Here is a 23224-nt window from a genome sequence, read left to right as displayed (position 1 = left end):
TACCGACCTTATGTCACTCCGATACGGACATGATTTCCTTTGGGCTCTAATGCATGCTGCTTATATGTTATAAGTATATGTACATGTATATGGGGAAGATTGGGAAAGAGAAGGCGCTATAGACGCATAGCCACCTGATCAGTTGGAGTATGGTACATGATATCGTCCCGGACGCGGGATGCCCGGACGCGGGATATATGGTTAAATGGATCGGAGCCGACGCCTCGACAATATGATATGTTCTATGTTATATATATATATGAAAAGAAATGTTTTCCAAGAAAGCAAAGTATTATATGTATATGGATCGGGCTGCACGTGCCGCAGCAATACGTTATAGTATATGCACATATGGATCGGGCTGCACGTTCCGCAGCGCTAAGCATGCATGGTATCCGCCAACGTGCACTTATATGTACAGGTTATGTTTCTACTTCATGACATGCGCTATATCTCTTTTATGTTATTATTCATGCCTTACATACTCGGTACATTACTCGTACTGACGTCCCTTCTTGTGGACGCTGCGTTTCATGCCGCGCAGGTCAACAGGTAGACAAATTTGACTCTTAGAAGCTCCATCAGCAGTACTGTGGCAGCGCTCCAGTTGTTCCGGAGCCTCAGTTTCTTGGTACTACTTTTGTGTACATATTCGGGCACGGTAGAACCGGTCCTTCTTGTATATGTAGATGTACTTTGTTTAGAGGCTCGTAGACAGATATGTACAGTCAGATGTTTTGTACTTTTGTGGTCCTCGTCGTTGTATAATGTGCTAGCAAAGTTTATAAGTCCATGTCTACAATTATGCCATTAATGTTAGCGTTAAGCAACAGAAAAAAAAAAGATACGGTATAGTCTATACGGCCCACCTAGTAGTAAAAGTACGATACGAGATAAGGGGTGCTCGGTACAAGTATCGGGTACTCGTCGCGGCCCCTAGTTGGGTCGTGACAGTTTCTTCTCCAACTTATCTTCTTCCCAACTTCATCCTTCTCTCCTCCTTCAGATTTCAAACCCTGGAGCTTCAACTATCAACAATGGTGGATTTCAAATTTCGCCATCAACTTCTCTATAACGATTTGAAGCTTGCATTGACATTATCCAAACAATTGTTTCTTTAGTAACTACCTAACCAATTAGGTAACCTCACTTACAGATCTGAAAATACAACAAGTGTGTTTTCTTAACATTAATAATTACATCATTATTTTCCATTATCGATAGACATTTTTTATGGTGCTTAAAAATTTATTTCTAGATAACATGTTCTTGCCTTCTTGGAAACTCAACTTGGAAGAAGTGGCCAGTCAAAAAAATAAACGAAGATCAAATTTGCAAAACATAATTTTGAATGTTATGAAAGATATTGCAGTTGGGATTCCATAATTTTGTGTTTTCCCGATGTCATTATATTGTTGGAAAATATTACTTGTAGCTTACCAATTATAACCAATTTAAAAACTAAACCTTATTTGAAAGAGACTGTCACTGTTGATGCCTTAAAGCCTAATTTGACTGATTTTGAAATATAAAGTTATGCCTTAAGACCTATTTTGATTAACTTTGTAATATAAAGTTAGGCCTTAAGGCCTGATTTGACTAACTTTGTAATATAAAGTTACGCCTTAAGGCCTAACTTGACTAACTTTGTAATATAAAGTTATATCTTAAGGCCTGACTTGACTAACTTTGGAATCTAAAGTTAGGCCTTAAAAGCTCTAACTTTGGAGCCTTAAGGCCTGACTTGACTAACTTTGAAATCTAAAGTTATGCCTTAAGGCCTCTAACTTTTAAATATAAACTTAGGCTTGCCTTGACTAATTCTGGAATCTAAGGTTATGTCTTGAGGCCTCTAACTCCGGAATATAAAGTTATGACTTAGGGCCTCTAACTTTGGAATATAAAGTCGTGTCTTAAGGCCTCTAACTTTGGAATATAAAGTTATGTCTAGAGGCCTCTAGCTTTGGAATATAAAGTTAGGCCTTAAGGCTAACTTGACTAACTTTGGAATCTAAGGAACTATTTGGACATGATTTGAAACCATGATTTGAAACTATGTTTGGACATGCAATTTGAATTTCTTAAGTTGTATTTTTTCTTATAGACATAAAAACCCCCACAAGTTGTGAAAAATATCAAAATATTCTCAATTCTTATACAATCTTACCAAATGAGCAAGTCGTAATTCATAACAAAATTAATACGCTACTAGAAGGCTTTTCTAAAAAAATTCAACATCAATTGATCAAACTTTAGTTCAATAAAAAAGAAAATTTAACATGAATAGTAATGTAACTACTCTTTAATATAATCCTCCCACATAGTAGACATAAATAAACATTGGTAAATGGTTGGTAGGAGTAATTCTTAAAAATATCTACCAACTTATGGGTCTTTTTTTACAAAATATAAATTTATGGGTCAAGTTTTATATCTAAAAAATTTGAAACCATGGTTTGAAACCCCAAATCATGCCTTTTTGGATGATTTGGTATTTCAAACCATGGTTTGAAACAATGAGATGAAATAACCATGGTTTCAAATCGCATGTCCAAACACCTACTAAAGTTATGCCTTAAGGCTTGACTTGACTAACTCTGGTATATAAAATTAGGCCTTAAGGCCTGACTTGACTATCTTTGAAATCTAAAGTTATGTCTTAAAAGCCTGACTTGACTAACTTTGAAATATAAAGTTAAGCGTTAAGGCCTGACTTTGACTAACTTTGGAATATAAAGTTATGCCTTAAGGCCCGATTTGACTAACTTTGGAATATAAAGATTTGCCCAATAAGGTAAACTTAGCTTGATGATTATAATTTTTTTTTATGTATTAAAAATTCAACTAGTTTTGCCAATAGGCAAAACTTCCCATTATATACAGTTATTCCTTACAAGTTTTGCCCAATAAGGAGTTAAGCGTTAAGGCCTGACTTTGACTAACTTTGGAATATAAAGTTATGCCTTAAGGCCCGATTTGACTAACTTTGGAATATAAAGATTTGCCCAATAAGGTAAACTTAGCTTGATGATTATAATTTTTTTTTATGTATTAAAAATTCAACTAGTTTTGCCAATAGGCAAAACTTCCCATTATATACAGTTATTCCTTACAAGTTTTGCCCAATAAGGCAAACTTAACTTATGATTATGTAAAATTTACTTGACATAGCTTACATTATTACCTATTTATGGAACATAACTAAAATTTACAATAATTATATTTAGTAGCTAAAATATAATATATTTACTTCCTATAGCTATCACTTTTTTACCACTCATCTGATAACTTCCCACACCCCTAAATTTAAGCAAAAAAAAAAACGTCCCTCTCTCCTATCCCCCTAAATACACGCCATTATGCCCAATATCCCTTAATTTCCTCCAATTTCAAATCAGTTTTACAATAGTTCAATTTCCTTGTTTATCTTTAATTAACTACTCATAATTCAAATCTAATTCCCAAAAAAGGTAAGATTCTATATTGATTTTTACGTTTCACCGTGTATTACTATATTTTCGTTTTTTTTTCTTCGTTACTTCCCGAATTTTCAATTCCTAATGTTTTGGATTGATATTTTAATAGTTATTTTTCATATATATTTTGGCTATATTTTAATTGTATTTTGATTATTATGTTCAATATTACTTATTCTGGTTTCTGTTGATTATATTTCAGGTATATTTTTCATATATTTTGAAAAATTTCAGAAAAATCAAAAAAATAAAAAAGTTGCAGTGAAAACGTTGTTACCTCAATTATGACTATATTTTGGCTATATTTTAATTGGATTTTGATTATTATGTTCAATATTACTTATTCTGGTTTCTGTTGACTATATTTCAGATATATTTTTCATATATTTTGACTATATTTTTCAAAATTTCAGAAAAATAAAAAAAATAAAAAAGTTGCAGTGAAAACGTTGTTACCTCAATTAGGAACTCAACTTGAATTCGATATTTCAACAGATGAATTCAAATATATATTCGTTGTTTAAAACAAACTCTGTTCACTGGTTTGATATTGATATTTTTCAAAGTTTTTTGATGAACTAGTTTTTGAACCTGTTTTTTTTTTTGTTAAAAATATGAATGTACTTTTTGAATTCATTTTTTTTTTTTGAATTTGTTAGTTGTTTGAATGAGATCAGATATGGAATGGGAGGATATTTGCGTGAATCAGGGAACATTAAAAACTGATTTTAATTTAAATTGGAATAGATTTTGTTTCCATAAATATAGCACTTTCAGTTTTCTCAGCGTGTGTATTCCCGTTATATTTATCCTATATTTAAGTCGACGCGTCTACTAGCTAAATATAGGTCCTCCAGCTACGAATTGTAAGTGTAGAACATGTAGTTATAAGTTGTTAGAAGGAGCTAAAAGGTAGCTGTTTGTGAAAATTTTACTATGATTATTCCATTTATTTTTAATTATTGGCGAAACTTCCCATTATATACACTTATAAGTTTTTCCCAATAAAGCAAACTTAGCTCGACGATTATTCAATTAATTTTTAAGTATAAAATTTCAACTAATTTTGCCTATAGACAACTTTCATTATATACGCTTACAAGTTTTGCCCAACAAGGCAAACTTAGCTCGACGATTATTCAAGTTATTTTTTATATAAAAATTCAACTAGTTTTGCCTTTGCCCATGGGCAAAATTTCCATTATCTGTATGAGATTTGGGGCTCTTCTATCCTAAGTTTTGACCTTGGTCCGAGAATGAGCAAGTGTCATGAGCAGATCTGAAACTAATGATGCTTCACTCGTGCCTAATTCAAAAGATTTAGAAAGCAGCTCCATTAATTGTTCTAGTTGCAGACACCTTCCCGAGATAATGAAAATAAATGCCTAAAAATTCAGTTGGTACAGCCATTCTCTTACCTTGCACTACAGAGCTTATTAGGAAGTGAATCCACAAGTAAATTCTCCTAAACATAATAAATTTGTAACTACAAACATAAGTTCAAGCTACCTCTTCTCCTTCCTTTGGCAATTGGTTGAAGAGCAATTATTGTTGCTTGACAATCCTGATCGTAATAATGCAATATCAAACATTCGCAATCATCTTATAAATATATATCACGATTTATGAAGAATATATTACTAAGCATGATCAACCGGTCAGCGTTAAGAACGTGAAGCCTGTTTAAGCATAGTTTATAAATATAAATACCAAGTCAGATTTCACAAAAATAAAAAAGAAATTAAAGGTTTTTTCAAAGAATTATATGTAAGAATAACTCTCCATCCAGTGCTATTTGTTTCGGATAGATAATGATTTTTCCATAACTTTTTTACCTTCACGAATGTCGGAAACAACAGTGACATAGGGGCAAGCAGCGGTGAGGATGAAGAGATATGGAGTTTGTGTTTTTAAGTTGGAGGGCATTATGGTCAGAAAAGATTCATTAATAAATGAAAGAAAGGACAAAAGTTAAAGACTATCCCATTTGAAGGGCAAAAATTAAATACCAGCTCATTTGAAGGACAAACCGTGCAATTTTTTTGTAAATTTTGTAATGCAGTTGTTTCGAAGCTAATTTCTGTCATTCGTAATTCAATGTGCAAAAATTCATGTCTGAAGTTTAGCATTAAACTTTCGGCCTTTTCACTTGAAGTTTAGCCTCACAAGGCTAGAGTTTTGACATTTTTTGCTTGATATTGTAGCATTACGATGCCTGAACTTTAATCACATATGATTGAACTTTAGCTATACAAACTCCCAATATGAATGTCTCAAGTTAAGCTTATCAAAGCCTATCTTTATAGTACCCAACTTAAGAGCCTAACTTCAAATATACGTACATATTAAAAGTTTATGTTTATAGTACCCAACTTAAATTATTAGTTTCTTGAAGTTGTTACCCACTATTTATAACAATTTAAGTTAATCAATTCGAAAACAAGAAGATAGTAAGAATTAAACTAGTAACTGTATTAATTAAGGAAAGTATTTTTCCATTAAAGAAAGAGAATAAAAATTGATGTAAATTGTCAGCACTGGTCTTTTCTTATATTTGTTGCAGTGGAAATATTGGATGCATTGTTAGTGACTAGCAGTTTTTTATGTTATACATATTAATGGCTGAGAAAGATATAAGAAGTGAAGGAGCAACAATTTCGTGTGGAGTTGCTTACCATGTCTCCAATTAAATGTTTTAAAAAAAATAATAAAAATGAATGCAATATATTTGGAAGTGTCAAGCAGACTATCAGGTGCAATTGCTACCTTAAAAGCAACGAGGACTTGTTTGTAAGCCAGCTTTATAAGTATTCATTTAATTTTTAGCCATATTGATAAATATATTAACAATTTTGGACTTCCGCCAGAACTCATCTTCTCCTTTTCTCTGAGTTGTAGAAAATTAAAGATTAATTGCTTATTTGCAGATGAAATTGAGCGGGTAAGTTCTATTGAGCTTTTATTGTCCATCTTTAATAATTTGGATTGATTTAGTAGAAGAAATTAAAAGAACACTATTATTGAATTTTATTGAACTTGAAAATAACTTGGAGAAAAAGATAAAGTGAATCTACTAATTTTTGAAGGTTTACGTTAAATTTAACTGTTGAAAATTCTTGAAATTTTGTATTAGAGTATGGTATGTATTGTGCCACGTTTAGCTTAGGTAGCGTTGCCGAAGAATCTAGTCATTTTAGAAATTTGTTGGTACTATTAAATTAGACAATTCCAAACACCCCCCCCCCCCCCCCCCCCCCCAAAAAAAAAATGCTTGGAGCCTAAAGAGAAGAGAGTTCAGTCTACAAGAAGCTGACAGAGCTTTAGCCATTGGTTCTATCATAAACAGTAACCTTGTTTGTTCTTCGAATGACGTCATTAGAGGGTAACCCCTTTCGGCTAATGAAGATACTATTCCAGTCTTTTCAGTGGATCCTCCCTAAGAATAGAAAGAACCAGATAAGAACAAATCCCAAAATGGAATAACCAAATTATTATTTTTGCCAATGATGAACTTCGAGTCATGAAATGAATCGAGAAACTAAGGACGTCTATAGCTCACATCGAAGCAATTGTAGTTTCTGTACCTATTAATTTTGCACCTCTAAATCTCGAGTTTAGACTTACAATTTTCTCTTCGGGAGCACTCCCCTCGTTATTTTACTACTATGTATAAGAGACAACCCAAGGACTTTTGTAGTCCTCACAAAAGTTTCCAAATTAATATCAACCTTTTCAATTAAGTACTTTTAGGTCCTAATCTTATTTTTTGAATTAAATTTATCCTAATCTTATTTTTTGAATTAAATTCCTAATCTTATTTTTTGAATTAAATTTACTTTTTGTTCTTACAGTCTACTTTTTAAAACCAGTCGAACCTCCTATATTATTTCTCATGTTACTTTCTTCTATTGATCTTATCTATTAACCCAACAAATAATCATTTCTTTGCTAGACATTCTTGCTTCTTGTTGCTCTCTCATTTTTTTCCCTTTTCATTTGTTGCTTGTTATTCTCCATTTGTTTTTATTCTTGTTGGTTCGTTTTTTATAGATTCTTACATGTAGACATTTCTTTTACTTTATATTCGCATTATGAAATTTGAGACTGAATTTTTTTTTACTTACATGTAGGCATTTCTTTTACTTTATATTTATATTTATGTGTTTAAAAAAATTGTACTAAAATGTTTTTCAGGTATAGTTTTAAAAATTACTTAGTCTTTCTGGTCTATTTTATCTAAAATATTTGTTATTTTTGAAAATCAAGAAATAATTAATTATTTTTTTACCTTTACCCTTACTCTGATAAAATATAGAGAGAGATAAATGTGGTGAAAGAAAGATTACTATTAATTGAGATATATATATATATATATATATATATATATAGAGAGAGAGAGAGAGAGAGAGAGTGTTAAATCATCTTTTTAGTTAAAATTTCAAGAATGTAATATTAAGTGAATAAAAAAATTATGTTTTTTTACGTCGCCTTTGAAATATATATTATTTATTAAAAATACATAAAGTAAAATTTATGATGTGATGAAATTTATTATGTGATGCCATATGGTGTTGAAAAATATACGTATAATTTAATTTAATTATATTTTTAGTTAAAATTTCAAGAATGTAATATTAAGTGAATAAAAAAAATTATGTTTTTTTACGTCGCCTTTGAAATATCTATGATTTTTTAAAATACGGAAAGTATAATTTATTAGTGATGCCATATGGTGTTGAACATGAAAACAATGTTATCAGTCAATATTGAGTTTTCTTTAAAATCTCTTATTTGGTTAACAAAAATTAATCTTTTTAAGTATAAAGTATATGCAGAATTAAATTTTTTATTTTTGAGGTTCATTTTAATAAATGTAGGTTATTTCTTGAATTTCGTCTAAACTAAGGTTAAAAATCACATTTAACTAGCATATACCCTTGACACAAAATAATGAGTGAAAATTTAATTAGTATCAAAACAAATCAATTTTTATATATAAATAAAATCATACGCTTGCAAATTCACAAAAATACGAAAGTATTTTTCGATTTATGATCGCTGCAAGTTATAATTATCATACTTTATCATCTTAGTATAGCATATTGAATCACTTGTGTTCATTTGAGATTTGCTCATTTTTTCTACTTTAACTTTCTTCCTTATACATATTTTTTTCTTAAAATCATCTAATTGTATGACGAAGAAAGTTTAATAATTATAAAACTTATCAATAAGATATCATTAACCTGCAAGTACATTAAATTAGTTATGCAGTAGAAAAATTTGACATGTTATATTTATTTAATAAAAAAAATATTTTTATATTGTGAGTTTGGGCCTGGTCTTAGCACGGGCCTATTGTAACTAGTTTATATTTTATAAACATTTTTTTGCACGGATTGCCCTTCTTTTGGGGTGATCTTTAAATTTTGCCCCTCATATTTGTGTTCTTTAAGTTTTGCCCTTCGCTTGGATACTTGGGGTTATGGGTTCGAATCCCCGCTCAGGCATAAAATAAAAAAATAATTTCGCAAGGCACGGCTGGGGGGAGTGTATGCCGGATCCGGCATACAATCCTTAAGGAAAAACTAAAGTTATGCCCGAGGGGGCAGACTTTGCCGTGAGACTTCTTTTTTTTTTTTTTTACTTTTCAAGGCAAACTTTTAATTATGCCTTAAGGAAAAGTTCCGCCTTATGGGGCATACTTTTAGTTATGTCTTAACTAAAAGTGTGCCCCACAAAATATAACTAAAAGTATGCCCCATAAGGCGGAACTTTTTCTTAAGGCATAATTAAAAGTTATGCCTTAAGAAAAAGTTCCGCCTTATGGGGCATACTTTTGGTTATGCCTTAATTAAAAGTCTGCCCCATAAGGCATAGTTCCTTAAGGAAAAGTTTTGCCCCATAAGGCATAACTAAACTATGCCTTGAGGAAAAGCTATGCTCCCTCCGGCATAACTTTAGTTTTTCCTTAAGGACTTTATGTCGGATCCGACATACACTCCCTCCAGCCCTGCCTTGCAAAATTATTTTTTTTATTTTATGCCTGAGCGGGGGTTCGAACCCAGAACCTCAGGTATCCAAGCTAAGGGCAAAACTTAAAAATCACAAATATGAGAGGTAAAATTTAAAGACCGCAAATATGAAGGACAAAATTTAAAGACCACTCCAAAAGAAATGCAATTCGCAAATATACTCTATTCTTATATATATATATATATATATATATATATATATATAGGTTATTCTCCCTTTAAATATCATATCCTTTTCAAGTACCTCAAACCAAAGGGCCCAGTAAAGTATAGCTCTTCTTGGGTCCAAACAAGCACTAAAGCTTCCATATCAAATGGTCCAAAGCACATGCATAAACACAGCCGCCAAAGATGACTCTGTCTTGGTCTTGTGTAAAATAAAGCACCCGAGTAGTCAATCTTTCCTTCTAGCGAACTACCGGTCAACATGACATGCTTTCTAGGACATCAAACATAAACACAACAACATGTTCTCCAATTCCAATTCATTACCAAACCCATAAAACACACACACACACACACACACAGAGACAACTTCACTTCCATTTTCCCCTCACTAAACATGGAAAATTCAAGTCAAGAATCACATCTCCGATCTGAAAACTCAGTCACATATGACTCCTCTTACCCTATCTACGCTATGGCTTTTTCCTCTTTTACCCCTTCACTCCCTAGCCGCCATCATCGCATTGCTGTCGGTAGCTTTAAGGAAGAATTCAACAACCGTGTCGATATTCTTTCTTTTAATGAAGATACCTTAACCCTTAAACCTGTTCCTAATCTCTCTTTTGATCACCCTTATCCACCTACTAAACTCATGTTTCATCCTAATCCAACTGCTTCCCTTAAGTCTAACGACATTCTTGCTTCTTCAGGTGATTACTTACGTCTTTGGGAAGTTCGGGAAAGTTCTATTGAACCCCTTTTTACTCTTAATAATAGTAAAACTAGTGAATACTGTGCCCCTTTAACGTCTTTTGATTGGAATGAAGTTGAGCCTAGAAGAATTGGTACTTCCAGTATTGATACTACTTGTACAATTTGGGATGTTGAAAAAGGGGTTGTTGAAACTCAATTGATTGCTCATGATAAAGAGGTTTATGATATAGCTTGGGGTGAAGCTGGGGTTTTTGCTTCTGTTTCTGCTGATGGATCGGTTAGGATTTTCGATTTGAGAGATAAAGAACATTCGACGATTATTTATGAGTCCCCACAACCTGATACTCCGTTGTTGAGGTTAGCTTGGAATAAGCAGGATTTGAGATATATGGCTACTATATTGATGGATAGCAACAAGATTGTTATTTTAGATATTAGGTCACCAGCAATGCCTGTGGCGGAGTTGGAAAGGCATCAGGCGAGTGTGAATGCGATCGCGTGGGCTCCACAGAGTTGTAGACATATTAGTTCTGCTGGGGATGACGGGCAGGCGCTTATTTGGGAGTTGCCTACTGTTGCAGGGCCTAATGGGATTGATCCTATGTCGATGTATTCTGCTGGGGCTGAGATTAATCAACTTCAGTGGTCTGCTGCGACACGTGATTGGATTGCCATTGCGTTTTCTAACAAGTTGCAGATGCTTAAAGTATAAGGTTATTGGATAGTTGAATTTTTCGTGTATGATAACTGTTGATGTTACTAGTAATGATTGTTGTTTCGTGGAGGAAAGGGGTTAAAGCTTGGATGTTAATGTGCAACTTTTTTGGACTGCTTTAAGGTGTTATATATTTAGATAGTTTCAACTTATTGTGTGTGGCAAAAGAACAAAAAAGGAAAATCTGATTCAGTAATTGTGAGATCCTGCTGATTCTTGCTTGTGGTAGATAATATATTAATGTGTTATTGAATGTAGGATGCCTGTTTATGTGGTTTTACCTTTGATGTGGTTTCACCTTTTATGTAGTTCCTGATTCTTATGACGTATAGAAATAAAAGTTTTTCCGTAAGATAACTACTACTACGTTGGAGCTTGGATGTTACTGTGTGTCCTTTTTTGGACTGCATGACGGTGTTATACATTTAGATAGTTTCAACTTATTGTGTGTGGCAAAAGAAGGAAACATGAAATGCTGATTCAGTAATTCTGAGATCCTGCTGATTCTTGCTTGTGGTAGATAATGTATTAATGAGTTATTGAATGTAGGACTCCTGTTATGTGGTTTCACTTATTGATGTAGTTCCTGATTCTTTTGACTCAAAAAAAAAGTGTAGTTCCTGATTCTTATGACGTATAGAAACAAAATTTGTATTGTATCTGTTTAGTTAGGGAAATTAACCTTTATTGTGATGCAAGGTGTGAAATTTAACTCACAGAAACTAGAAGCACACTTGAATTAGCTACTAGTTAAATGTGACTTTTTAACCAATTGTTGGATCGTTAGACATTTTTAACCTTTACTTATGCTCTAGAGAATTCTGTTTAAAATGGCTTTGGGTGACATTTTCTTATTAAGTAATATGGCTTTGAATGACATTAATGACAGATGTGCTTCAACATTATGAATAGCTACCAACTGCTAACCTTTTTTTCCTTTTAGCGAACTGCCGGTCAGCATGACGGATTTTCTAGGAGTCAAATGTAAGCTTAACAATATGTTTTCCAATTCCAACTCATAACACACACATAATCTCACTTCCATTTTCCCCAATTCATCCAGCTAAATATGGAAAATTCAAGTCAAGAATCGCACCTCCGATCTGAAAACTCCGTCACATATGACTCCTCCTACCCCATCTATGCCATGGCCTTTTCCTCCTTCACTCCTCTCCTCCCCAACTACTGCTCTCCCATTGCTGTTGGCAGCTTTATCGAAGAATTCAACAACCGTGTCGACATTCTCTCCTTCGATGAAGATACCCTAACCCTTAAGCCCATTACAAATCTCTCTTTCGATCACCCTTATCCGCCTACGAAACTCATGTTCCATCCCAATCCTTCTGCTTCCCTCAAGTCCAATGACATTCTCGCCTCTTCCAGTGACTACCTCCGTCTCTGGGATGTTCATGAAACTTCTGTCGAACCCCTTTTCACTCTCAACAACAGTAAAACTAGTGAATGCTGTGCCCCTTTGACGTCTTTTGATTGGAATGAAGTTGAGCCCAGAAGAATTGGTACTTCCAGTATTGATACTACTTGTACCATCTGGGATGTTGAAAAAGGGGTTGTCGAAACTCAACTGAAAGCCCATGACAAAGAGGTATATGACATAGCTTGGGGTGAGGCTGGGGTGTTTGCCTCGGTTTCTGCTGATGGGTCAGTTAGGATTTTCGATTTGAGGGATAATGAACATTTGACAATTATTTATGAGTCCCCACAACCGGACACTCCGTTGTTGAGGTTGGCTTGGAACAAGCAGGATTTGAGATACATGGCTACCATATATAGCCACAAGATTGTGATTTTAGATATTAGGTCTCCAGCAATGCCTGTGGCAGAGTTGGAAAGGCATCAAGCGAGTGTGAACGCTATTGCATGGGCTCCACAGAGTTCTAGAAATATTTGTTCAGCTGGGGATGATGGGCAGGCACTCGTTTGGGAGTTGCCTACTGTTGCGGGGCCAAATGGGATTGATCCCATGTCCATGTACTATGCTGGAGCTGAGATTAATCAACTTCAGTGGTCTGCTGCACAACGTGATTGGATTGCCATTGCGTTTTCTAACAAGTTGCAGATGCTTAAAGTATAAGGTTATTGGACAGTTTCCAAAAAAAAAAAAAAGGGTATAAGGTAATTGGATGATTGAATTTTTCCTTTATGATAACTATTGCTATTACTAGTATGTCTGTTGCTTCGTGGAGGAAAAGGGTTAGAGCTTGGATGTTGTTGTGCAGCCTTTTTGGACTGCTTGAAAGTGTTAGCTATAACTTATTGTGTGTGGCAAAAGAGCAGAAAAGGAAAAGCTGATTCAGTAATTCTGAAATCCTGCTGATTCTTGCTTGTGGTAGAGTATATTAATGAGTTATTGAATGAAGGATGCCTGTTTATGTGGTTTCACTTTTTATGTAGTTCCTGATTCTTATGACGTATAGAAACAAAATTTGTATTGTATCTGTTGAGTTAGGGAATTAACCTATATTGTGATGCAAGATTTGAAATTTAACTCACATTAAACGACTTTGTTTCAAAAGAAAAGAAAAAAAAAAAAAATTAACTCACAGAAAGTAGAAGCACACTTGAACTAGCTACTAGTTAATGTGACTTTTTAACCAATTGTTGGATAATCAAGACATTTTTAGCCTTTACTCATGCTCTAGAGTATTCTGTTTAAAATGGCTTTGGGTGACATTTCCTTATTTAAGTAATATGGCCTTGAATGATATTAATGACAAATATGTTTCAACATTATGATAGAAGAACAAAGTCAGTACATACTTTGAAACATGATGTCATCATTGGTTTTCGGAGACCCTTGACTTTGTATATTTGTGTGGTTCAGTGGCAACCTATTGGTGCCGAATTTAACATGCTTTAGATTTTAACCCTCAACTTATTTTTCTGTTTATAGTTATTCTAGGACAATTTGCCTATTTGATGGTTGTATAGCTAGTCAACTTCAAAGGAACTGGTGGGGCTTTCTTCTGGTGCTGCAAATGGTGAATAGTGGAATTAGACCAGTATTAGAGGGCTGAAGATATGCATGGTTGATGGCAGTTTTGTGTGGATAGAACTATGAAAGGAGTCAAGAGGTTGTTCGCTGATGTCATATCTGTTTGTAGCATCGAGTTACCTTTGGGGGCTATGATTATCTAAGTTACTCGATCTAGGGTGCGGGTGTCTGATACGGGTGCGGATCTAGAGGTCGGATCCTTCATGATCTAAATTCTAAGATTTGGGGATACAGATCCAGGTATGGATATTGGTGCTGGGATTCGGCTAAAAATAATTAAAATATCTAAAAATAGAATTATAAAACCTAAATTATGAGATATTATGTGAAAAACATGAGGAGAAAATATTGACCAAGAGGAGAATCCCGGAAGGAGATAAAAGGAAAAGGAGTGACAAAGAAATTTCAATATACAAGGTATTCCATTTTCTTCAAGTCCATCTCATCTTTTGTTTGGATTATAAAAATCATTGGATCTGTCCGCAATTTCTCCGTTGATTTTGGTCAAAGTACCCAAAAGCAGTTGACCGGATCGGGTACGGATCCCACACCCACACCCATACCCATGTTGTGTCGACACGGGTGCGGCACCGAAAGTGAAGAGTCCGAATAACTTAGATGATTATGACTGGCATCACATAGTGAGTTACCCGCTTTGGAGACTCGAGAATGTGATTTGTCCAATTATTGAATCAAGAAATAGATTTTAGGCACTTACTGGTGAGAAAATAAATTAAGATTTTGAATAAATAAAGGTTTAAAAACTCTAGGAATCACTTATAAAAGTCCATAGGCTTCAAATTGAAGGCTTGAAGCACATTCATGATTAATTTGTTTGCTGAACTTATTCAAATGAAGTTTTATGGACTGCATGAAAACTAGTAGCGAAACTGTTTTCTTTATTTGTTGCTGGGTTGCCACTAGCTCGTGAAGTAATAATGTTATCCTGGAGTACTTTGAGTGACAAGATATCATTAGACTTGGTCCTGTGAAAAGTGAAAACTATTCGTTAAGTTCCATAGGACGCCTTTAAACAATTTCATGTGCCCTACATATATTCTGTTCTGAAAAATATATACTTAGTTTCGCGAAGCGTTGTCAAACTTTTTGACTTCGTAAAGTGGGACTAGGTATTCTCCTCATAGCTGTTTCCATGGTGCTGTAGAAGTAATTGTCACCATAGTGTAGGTTCTGTGATTGCAGGAAAATCTTGAAATACAGGAGGAAATGTAACTTGTGGAGTTCCCTTGCAATCCTGTAGTCTGGGAGCTATATATTGGATATTAGATTCTGCAGTAGCAGCTCTGACAATCTTATGTAACTGGCAGGAACGAAAATTTCAACTTTGTGTGATGCACTCGTGCATTATTCCTGGATCATCTTGTTGTTTGAGAGATTGGATTGTTGCTCGCTAAGCTTTGTTTTAATTGTATTTGTTCTACATGGAGTTTCTGTGGATCAAGGGTTAGTTATGTCTTAACCTTGGAAAAAGTCTTCTCCTTTTGTAGGTTTCAGCTTTTCATATATTAAAAGAAAATGGATTATAGTTTGTGGGGAGGATATTAGTCAGATAGATGATGATTTATTCTGAGTTTAGAAGGCGCACCTGCAAATCGGTGGTGGCTTTGTTAAGAGTTCTCTGTTGGCAATTCAGTTTATTACTTAAAAAGAGTCACAGTTCAATTTACCATCTTTCCGAATTGATATCTTTCCTAGTTTCTTTATCAAAACTCAAAGAGGAATTCTAATGTGTAGCTGGCAGGCTGTGTTGTATACCATCGTTTTCTTGCACAGATGTGTTATTTGACTTGCTTTGTGCTCTGCTTTTCTGTGATGTTTGTGTTTTTTTTTGGAAAGAGGTGATTTTCGAAATGAATTTAGAACTAAGGTGAACGTCTCTAACAATTTGAGCATATTCAAGATTTCTCTAATTAAGGAATAGTTGAAACTTGAAAGCAGTTTCGAACTAGTTGTCAGAATTACTTGATGGTATTTCCTGTGTCATACTTTTGCCTCCATGGTTGACATTACAATATTAAGAACGCCGTGCAGCTAGAGAAGTGGCGAACTAATATGTCTATAACAAGATGGAAGTTTTATCTTTCTTTTTGTTAAGATTTAAACAGTAACTCCCAAACTTTTAACAATTTATTTAGTCTTCCAAAGTACATTAGAAAGCAAGAACAGAGTCATAAACCTGCTGTTGCAGATGTTTGAAGCTATTTTTCTCTTAGATTTGCAGTGTGGAATTTCGGGGGCTTGATTTTCTGATCTCTTTGTAAGTGATGAAAAATATTTTGCCTTTGGTCAAGAAGTTGGAGGGATTGTACTTTTCACTTTCAGACACCACGTACCACCATTTGGAAAACAAAAACGTTAAGTTCAATACTTTTTTTTCCACCTCTTGTAGACTTCAATTTGACAAATAAGTGTAACGGAGATGATAAAAGCAATTTGTTAACTGTCAAATTATTTTCATTGAGATATTAAATTACTCAAGTATTCTTCCTATTTTAAGTTACTTGAAGCTGGTACATGAATCTTTTATAACCAGTGTGCTTTATATGTGGACTTCTTGCACAGTCAGATGAAATAGAAAAATTGCAAAAAAGTAAAAGGTTCTCTCTGTTTCTTCATTGAACTTACCAAATTCTCTTATAATCACTGTTTTACTTTCTTTCTTTTTTTTGGAAGAATTTGAAGCTGAAAAGGTTGCACTTTTAGTTGAAAGAAATATCCAAACACCGAGTTTGTAAAGGAAATTACTGGTCAACTTTGTTCATTTAGCTGTTTTCGCAGTAAAGTAAAGTTTCTGCTAAAATGTCTCAAACAAACATTTTGTCCAAAAATCTAAAAACTGTTTTTCAAAAGCTCAAAACATACCTTAATTTTTTCTGTAAACTTTCAAATAGTTTTTTGAATTTTTGGAGAACTTGAAACCATTTTAATTTGTAAAAAGCACAAACCAAAGGAAAGCTCGTTGTAAATAGATGATAAGTTTTAAGTAATTGAATTGATTTTTATAAATAAGCAGTTACGTGTTTGGATAAAAGCTTTAAAACTTAAAATAAACATTGGATGTGTTTGGTAAAAACGTGTTGATACATTGTTCTTTGTTAAAATGACGAAACATTTTGTCCAAAAATCTAAAAACTGTTTTTCAAAAGCTCAAAACATACCTTAATTTTTTCTGTAAACTTTCAAATAGTTTTTTGAATTTTTGGAGAACTTGAAACCATTTTAATTTGTAAAAAGTACAAACCAAAGGAAAGCTCATTGTAAATAGATGATAAGTTTTAAGTAATTGAACTGATTTTTATAAATAAGCAGTTACGTGTTTGGATAAAAGCTTTAAAACTTAAAATAAACATTGGATGTGTTTGGTAAAAATGTGTTGATACGTTGTTCTTTGTTAAAATGACGAATATACTCTTAAAATTTTTACTAAAAATTATAAATATAAAAATATTACTGTAAAAGAAAAGGAGGAAGGATGGATATGTAGTGGAGGAGAAGTTCGAAATTTTATTTTGGAAAAGGTCTTTTGAGAATTCTAAAAGATATTAAGAATAAAATAGTAAAAAAAAACTTGGTCAAATTAAAAATGCTTATAAGCTGAAAAATCATAAGTTGGGGATGACCAACTTTTGACTTATGACTGATTTTGGCTTATAAACACTTAATTTATACGCACTTTAAAATATTAGTACCAAATGCATAATAAGTCAAAAAATGCTATAAATCAGTTTAACAAACTTATAAGCTTAGCCAAATAAACAACAACAACACACCCAGTATACTCCCACAAGTGGGGTTTGGGGAGGATAGGATGTATGCAGACCTTACCTTTACCTTTATGGGGTACAGAGGATATTTTCGAAAGACCCCCGGCTAAAACAAAGAAGACATCAAAATGGCAAGATACAAAATAAATGCAACAAAAGATAGGAATACACATCAATCATAGGAAATTACATGATAATTAAATACTACTACTAAAAGCTCTCCCCCCCCCCCCCCCCCCCTTCCCCAAGTCCTTCCAGCCAGGGTGTGACAACACACAACTATCTACTAACGTTCTACACTAATTCTCGAACCTTCATACTCTTTTATCTAAGGTCATCTCCTCAGTTAGCTGGAGCTTTGCCATGTTTTGTCTAATCACCCCCCCCCCCCCCAGTTCTTTCCTGACCTACCTTTACCTTTTCTACCTCTTGTTACGGCCAACCTCTCGCACCTCCTTACTAAGTGCATCCTCGCACCTCCTCTTCACATGCCCAAATCATCTTAGTCGCGTTTTCCTCATCTTGTCTACTACTGATTTCACTCCTACCTTGTCCCGAATAACGTCGTCCCTTATCATATCTCTCCGGGTATACCCACACATCCATTTAAGCATCCTTATCTCTGCTACCTTCATCTTCTAAACGTGGGCGTTCTTGACTGGCTCGCCCCATACATCAACACCGGTTTAACCACCACTTTGTAGAACTTACCTTTAAGCCTAGGCGACACATTCTTATCGCACAATACTTCGAAGGCAAGCCTCTACTTCACCCACTCCAATACGATCTGCAACATCATTGTCAATCTCTCCGTCTCCTTGTATTATGGACTCAAGATACTTGAAGGTTCCTTTTTTAGGTATGACTAGTTTCCCGATCTTCACTTTTACCTCTGCCTCCTGCATCACATCACTGAACTTGCACTCTATATACTCTATTTTTGTCCTGCTTAACCTGAAACCTTTAGACTCAAGAGTCTCTCTCCAAATTTCCAGCCTCTTATTAACTCCGCTGCATGTCTCGTCAACCAATACTATGTCATCAGTAAATAACATACACCACATTATCTCCCTTTGAATATGTCGTGTCAATTCGTTCATCACCAAGGTAAGTAAAAAAAGGCTAAGGGCTGATCCCTAGTGCAACCCTATCATGACCGGAAAGTGGTCTGAGATCCCTCCCACTGTCCTGACCTGGGTCTCGACTCTCCGTATATGTCCTTAATAAGGCTTAGCTAAATAGTTTGCCAAAGTTAAAAGTTTATTTTACAAACTCAAAGGAATTTGAAGTTTATGCACGGATTGCCCTTCAAACGCACTGTTCTTTAAGTTATGCGTAATAAGTTGTGTAGTATTATTGTCTCGCTCGGCACAAGTTCTGTAGGAATTAAGTTATGCGTTATAAGTTGAGTAGCATTTTTCAAATTATGTTGAGTGTTGAAAGTTTTGCTGCGTCCGGCATAACTTGTGGGATGTTATGATACATATGTCGAGCAAAATGTAAACTTTGCCGAGCGAAATGTAAACTTGTGCCGTTTTCAGATTATGTTGAGTGTTGAAAGTTTTGTTGTGTCCGGCATAACTTGTGTGACGTTGTGATACATATGCCGAGCTAAATGTAAGTTTTGACGAGCGAAATCTAAACTTATATCGTGTCAAAAGCGCCGAAGGACAAAAAGTTAAAACCACAAAATTCAGGGGCCAAAGTTAAAGACCACCCCGAAACGGGGGCATCTGTGCGGTTGACCCTAGGAGTTTTGGCAACCACATGCCACCTAATGAAAGTCGTCCAAAAAGCAAGTCAAACCGAAAAGTTAATAGTAAGATTTTGGAAGCCAATTAGGAAAAGGAATGTGGAGTCTTTGATCCCAATTTCAAAAGAACAATAGATCTCAACCTCTAATTCCATATTCTCCAAACAATTACCCCCTCTTCTCCTCACCTTGTCTTTCATTCTTATCATGGAACCTCACCAATTCTTCTTCTTCCTCATCACACTATCAACTAAAACTACTTGACATGTCTTCTCAGCCACCACCACAACAACCACCACAACCACCACATCTCCACAAGAAACCAACTTCCTTCCCTGACTTCATCTTCACTGCTTTTTCTGTGTTCATCATCTTCTCTTCTTCTTCCAACAACCCCACTTCTTCTCTTCTCCGTAAATTCACCCCTCTTGTTTCTTTCCCTCTTAACCCCCGTAGATTCCTCAGAATTCCCACTATGTCCAACCCCACTTCAACAAACCTTCGTAACCACTTTCCTAATCCACAATCACTCTCGGATTGGTTAAGGCCACGTATGCCTTCAGATTCTTTTGCTTCTTGGGGGGTTAAGCCTGGAACCAAGAATGTTAATAATCTTTGGTTAGAGTTATCTGAAGGGGAGACTTTGTTAGCTGATGCTATACCTCCTGTTAGAACTGTTGAGGTTATGGTTGTCAGGGTCATTGGAAAGGACAATAAAGTCCTTGTCGAATCGCATCAAGAATTGTCGAATGGCATTGTTAGGCAACGGTGTAGGCCGTTGTCTGAAAAGATGAAGCCTGGAGAGACAGTTGAAGATGCGGCTTTTCGTGCTGTGAAAGAAGAACTTGGTTCAGTGCTTGGTGGGGAATTTGGAGAGAATGGGGTTGTTAAGATTTTGCCTAATTCGTATACGAAGAAGGTGGAAGAAAGGGTTTCAGCGTCGTATCCTGGATTGCCTGCTTGCTATGTGCTGCATACAGTTGAGGCTGTAGTGGATGGTTTGCCTGATGAGGAGTTTTGCACGGAAGAAAACGATGAGTATGGAGATTCTAGTGGGAGTATGGTCAAAGATGGTGCAGTTTCATGTAAAAAGCATTACTGGAAGTGGGTGGAGGCTGATTCGTTTGATCGTTGATGTGGGAGGTGAGTTTGAGCTCTTGTCCTTCCAAGATTGTATTTTTGACTACTACTACATGGTTCATAATAAAGATGACTTCACAGGACTTGAAGGTTTAATGTCATATATTTTATAGGATTATTTAGATACAGTTACACAGAACGAATTGCGTCATTTAGCTTTCTATTCATGTTAATATCCATCTCAGGGGTATTGAGGATTTAATATTTAATGCGTGTATATCTTTCTAACAGTGAGAGCTTCTTGTATTGTCCTGAGAAGAACAGGATGGCATTTGAAATTCAATTAGCATTGTACTTGTGGTGCTTCCAAGTGGAAATAACTTGATAATTAACATCTCACAGTCAATATGTGTGCTTATTATATTTGGGTGAGCCTTGTTTCCTATCACTTGAGATGATTTTGAATGTCTAAAAGTTTTTGGTTTAGATCACTTTAGGATTGGAGGTGGATTTTGTGCACCTTTTTGTCTTGCCTATTTTGGAATCATTACTAAATTCATGGTTGCTACAAAATGAGCTTCAGGTATTCATAGTGCTAAAGAATATAATGACCTTTTATGTTGAATATACTTTGTCTTGCCATGGAGGGAATGGCTAAGCTTCAAGTAGCTGGGGGATTTTAAACTGGATCTTGCAATTTATGTTAGAGGATTTAACTGCAGAATATCTATTTCAATTTCGGTCACACAACTTCATCTTTATTAGGAAGTCAAACCAAAACTCAGTACCTGAATGGGACAAGCTTAGGGGTCTATCCCCGACCTACATTGAATTTTTTTTTGGGGCTTTACATTGCCTCTTGTTTTACTCTGCCATCATAGCTGCCACAGGAGTTGAAAGTTATAGTAGCAGACTATTCTTTTAGGCTTTGTGTATGTGTGTATGCATGGTGGTCATTGACCAAGGTCTGATGAACAGTAAGTGCTTTGCTGGTGGGTGTTATGCTGAATTTGTCAGTGCTTCTGCAGGTTTGAGAGCAGCCTATAAAAGAGAGCCGTTGGGGGTCGTTTGGTTGGATGTATAAGGAAGACTAATCCCTTACATAAGAATTTTGCAAAGCCAATATATGTTTTTGTTTGCAACATAATACCTAGTATTAACAATAAAAAATAATACTAATTGGCGTTAGTAGTTTCTTTTGCTTGATAGGACACCATCTTTGGTTTGAATTAGTTGTAACTTCGTCTTTAAAAAAAAAAAAAAATTGCGAGGTTTGCCCATTTCTTAGAGAAATATAGGTATCGGTAACACCATAAAAGAGGAGAAGGCTGGAATTAGGGAGAAAGGAATGGAAAGGAAAAAATCATTGTCATCAGCTTTTTGTGGATTTAGATTTGTGGCTTAATTAGCATAAAGTAGATAATCTTGCGGATCTGTATGAAAGAAATTAGAAACTATTTAGGACTCTTGGCAGGTAGATGTACTACTCATTGCATCTGGTTGATGCCTTAAATGAAACGATTCTTCATAAAAAATTAAAAAAAGAAGAAGAGAAATTAGAGTTAATTAAGCTTTCTTAAAGGTAGGAGGGAAATTTCGGAGGAATCAATGAGAGGACATCAATAGGTTGTGCTCCTCTAATTGGCACCAATTTGAGGATTGAGAGTTCTCAAGGCCTTAAAATGTGGTGATCAAAGTTGACAAAGCCCACTCATAAGCGCTCCCAACCAAAAAGGAGAAAAAAAATCCTAGTTTTTATAAATTATTGATGAGGTCTTCATTCATGTAATATAATTTCCTTAATCCCTGTGAGGTGACATGCAGAAGAAGGAGAAACATGGCAGACAATTTGATTATAGCCTTAGGGCCCTTGAACCTCACTTTCTTCTGATCCCTTCTCTCTAGGTTCCTGAAATGTTAGGCTGGTTCAGCTTGACAACTTTGCGTCTTTCTAATCTTTTTAGTTGTCTCTCCTCTTCTTCTTTTTTTTTTTTTTTTTTTTGCTTTTTCTTCTTTTTACTTTTTGGGAAAAGGGGTGGAGTTTGGTGAAAGTGAAGGATGAGTTATCACAGATTATTAATCTACAAGTCCTGATTGTTATGGTGACCTCTTCTCATCTTTCTAACTTGGCTTCTTTTCCGTGTCCACAGAGTATTAAGAGCACATGATGTCTCCTACATTAGATAATTATGTGCATCTAAGAGAAATTATAAAGGTCTCAGGATATTTTGCAGTGTCTTAATGTTTAGACTTGATAGTTTGACTCTTTCCCATGGGTTCATGTCCATAAAGTTGGCTTTTGCATCACGGTAAATGAAAAGCTGTCATTCGCATAAGATATACTAGTTCATTCAAATGGTTTTATAAAGGTCTTAGGTTATTTCATTCATGACTTTTAGTTTTTGGCTGGATTTTCAATTTCTTTTACAGTGAACACTGAACACATGTAACCCTTCAATTCTCACTCTACTCGTTTTGTCTCTGCATC

General features: G+C 34.8%; 3 protein-coding genes across 5 annotated transcripts; all 3 read left to right on the top strand.

Moving 5' to 3' along the window:
- Nucleotides 1-9850: 9850 nt before the first annotated feature.
- Nucleotides 9851-11385, top strand: LOC132632187 (protein TRANSPARENT TESTA GLABRA 1). The gene has a single exon (XM_060348017.1). The coding sequence runs from the start codon at nt 10074-10076 to the stop codon at nt 11100-11102; it is 1029 nt and encodes a 342-aa protein (XP_060204000.1). The 5' UTR covers nt 9851-10073; the 3' UTR covers nt 11103-11385.
- Nucleotides 11386-11526: 141 nt separating this feature from the next.
- On the top strand, nt 11527-16484 carry LOC132632188 (protein TRANSPARENT TESTA GLABRA 1-like). Of its 3 annotated transcripts, none has more exons than XM_060348018.1 (2): nt 11527-13198; nt 15322-16484. In XM_060348018.1, exon 1 carries the CDS (start codon nt 12175-12177, stop codon nt 13195-13197), a length of 1023 nt encoding a protein of 340 aa, XP_060204001.1. In that variant the 5' UTR covers nt 11527-12174; the 3' UTR covers nt 13198; nt 15322-16484. The 3 variants fall into 3 exon arrangements, with proteins under 3 accessions (XP_060204001.1, XP_060204003.1, XP_060204002.1); XM_060348020.1 differs by having other exon boundaries at nt 15627-16483; XM_060348019.1 differs by lacking the exon at nt 15322-16484 and having other exon boundaries at nt 11527-12089; nt 12169-13510.
- A 3250-nt stretch (nt 16485-19734) lies between these two features.
- LOC132632183 (uncharacterized) lies at nt 19735-21124 on the top strand. Its single transcript, XM_060348015.1, has one exon. The coding sequence runs from the start codon at nt 19922-19924 to the stop codon at nt 20789-20791; it is 870 nt and encodes a 289-aa protein (XP_060203998.1). The 5' UTR covers nt 19735-19921; the 3' UTR covers nt 20792-21124.
- Nucleotides 21125-23224: the final 2100 nt, after the last annotated feature.

Source organism: Lycium barbarum, chromosome 3 (genome assembly GCF_019175385.1).
Source record: "Lycium barbarum isolate Lr01 chromosome 3, ASM1917538v2, whole genome shotgun sequence".
Taxonomy (NCBI): Eukaryota; Viridiplantae; Streptophyta; class Magnoliopsida; order Solanales; family Solanaceae; genus Lycium; species Lycium barbarum.
Note: the sequence above shows the minus strand (reverse complement) of the source record. Positions and strands in the feature narration are given on the sequence as shown.

What these genes read in the sequence shown, in the direction of transcription:
- LOC132632187 (XM_060348017.1), top strand. Translation starts at nt 10,074, where the DNA reads ATGGAAAATTCAAGTCAAGAATCACATCTCCGATCTGAAAACTCAGTC.
- LOC132632188 (XM_060348018.1), top strand. Translation starts at nt 12,175, where the DNA reads ATGGAAAATTCAAGTCAAGAATCGCACCTCCGATCTGAAAACTCCGTC.
- LOC132632183 (XM_060348015.1), top strand. Translation starts at nt 19,922, where the DNA reads ATGTCTTCTCAGCCACCACCACAACAACCACCACAACCACCACATCTC.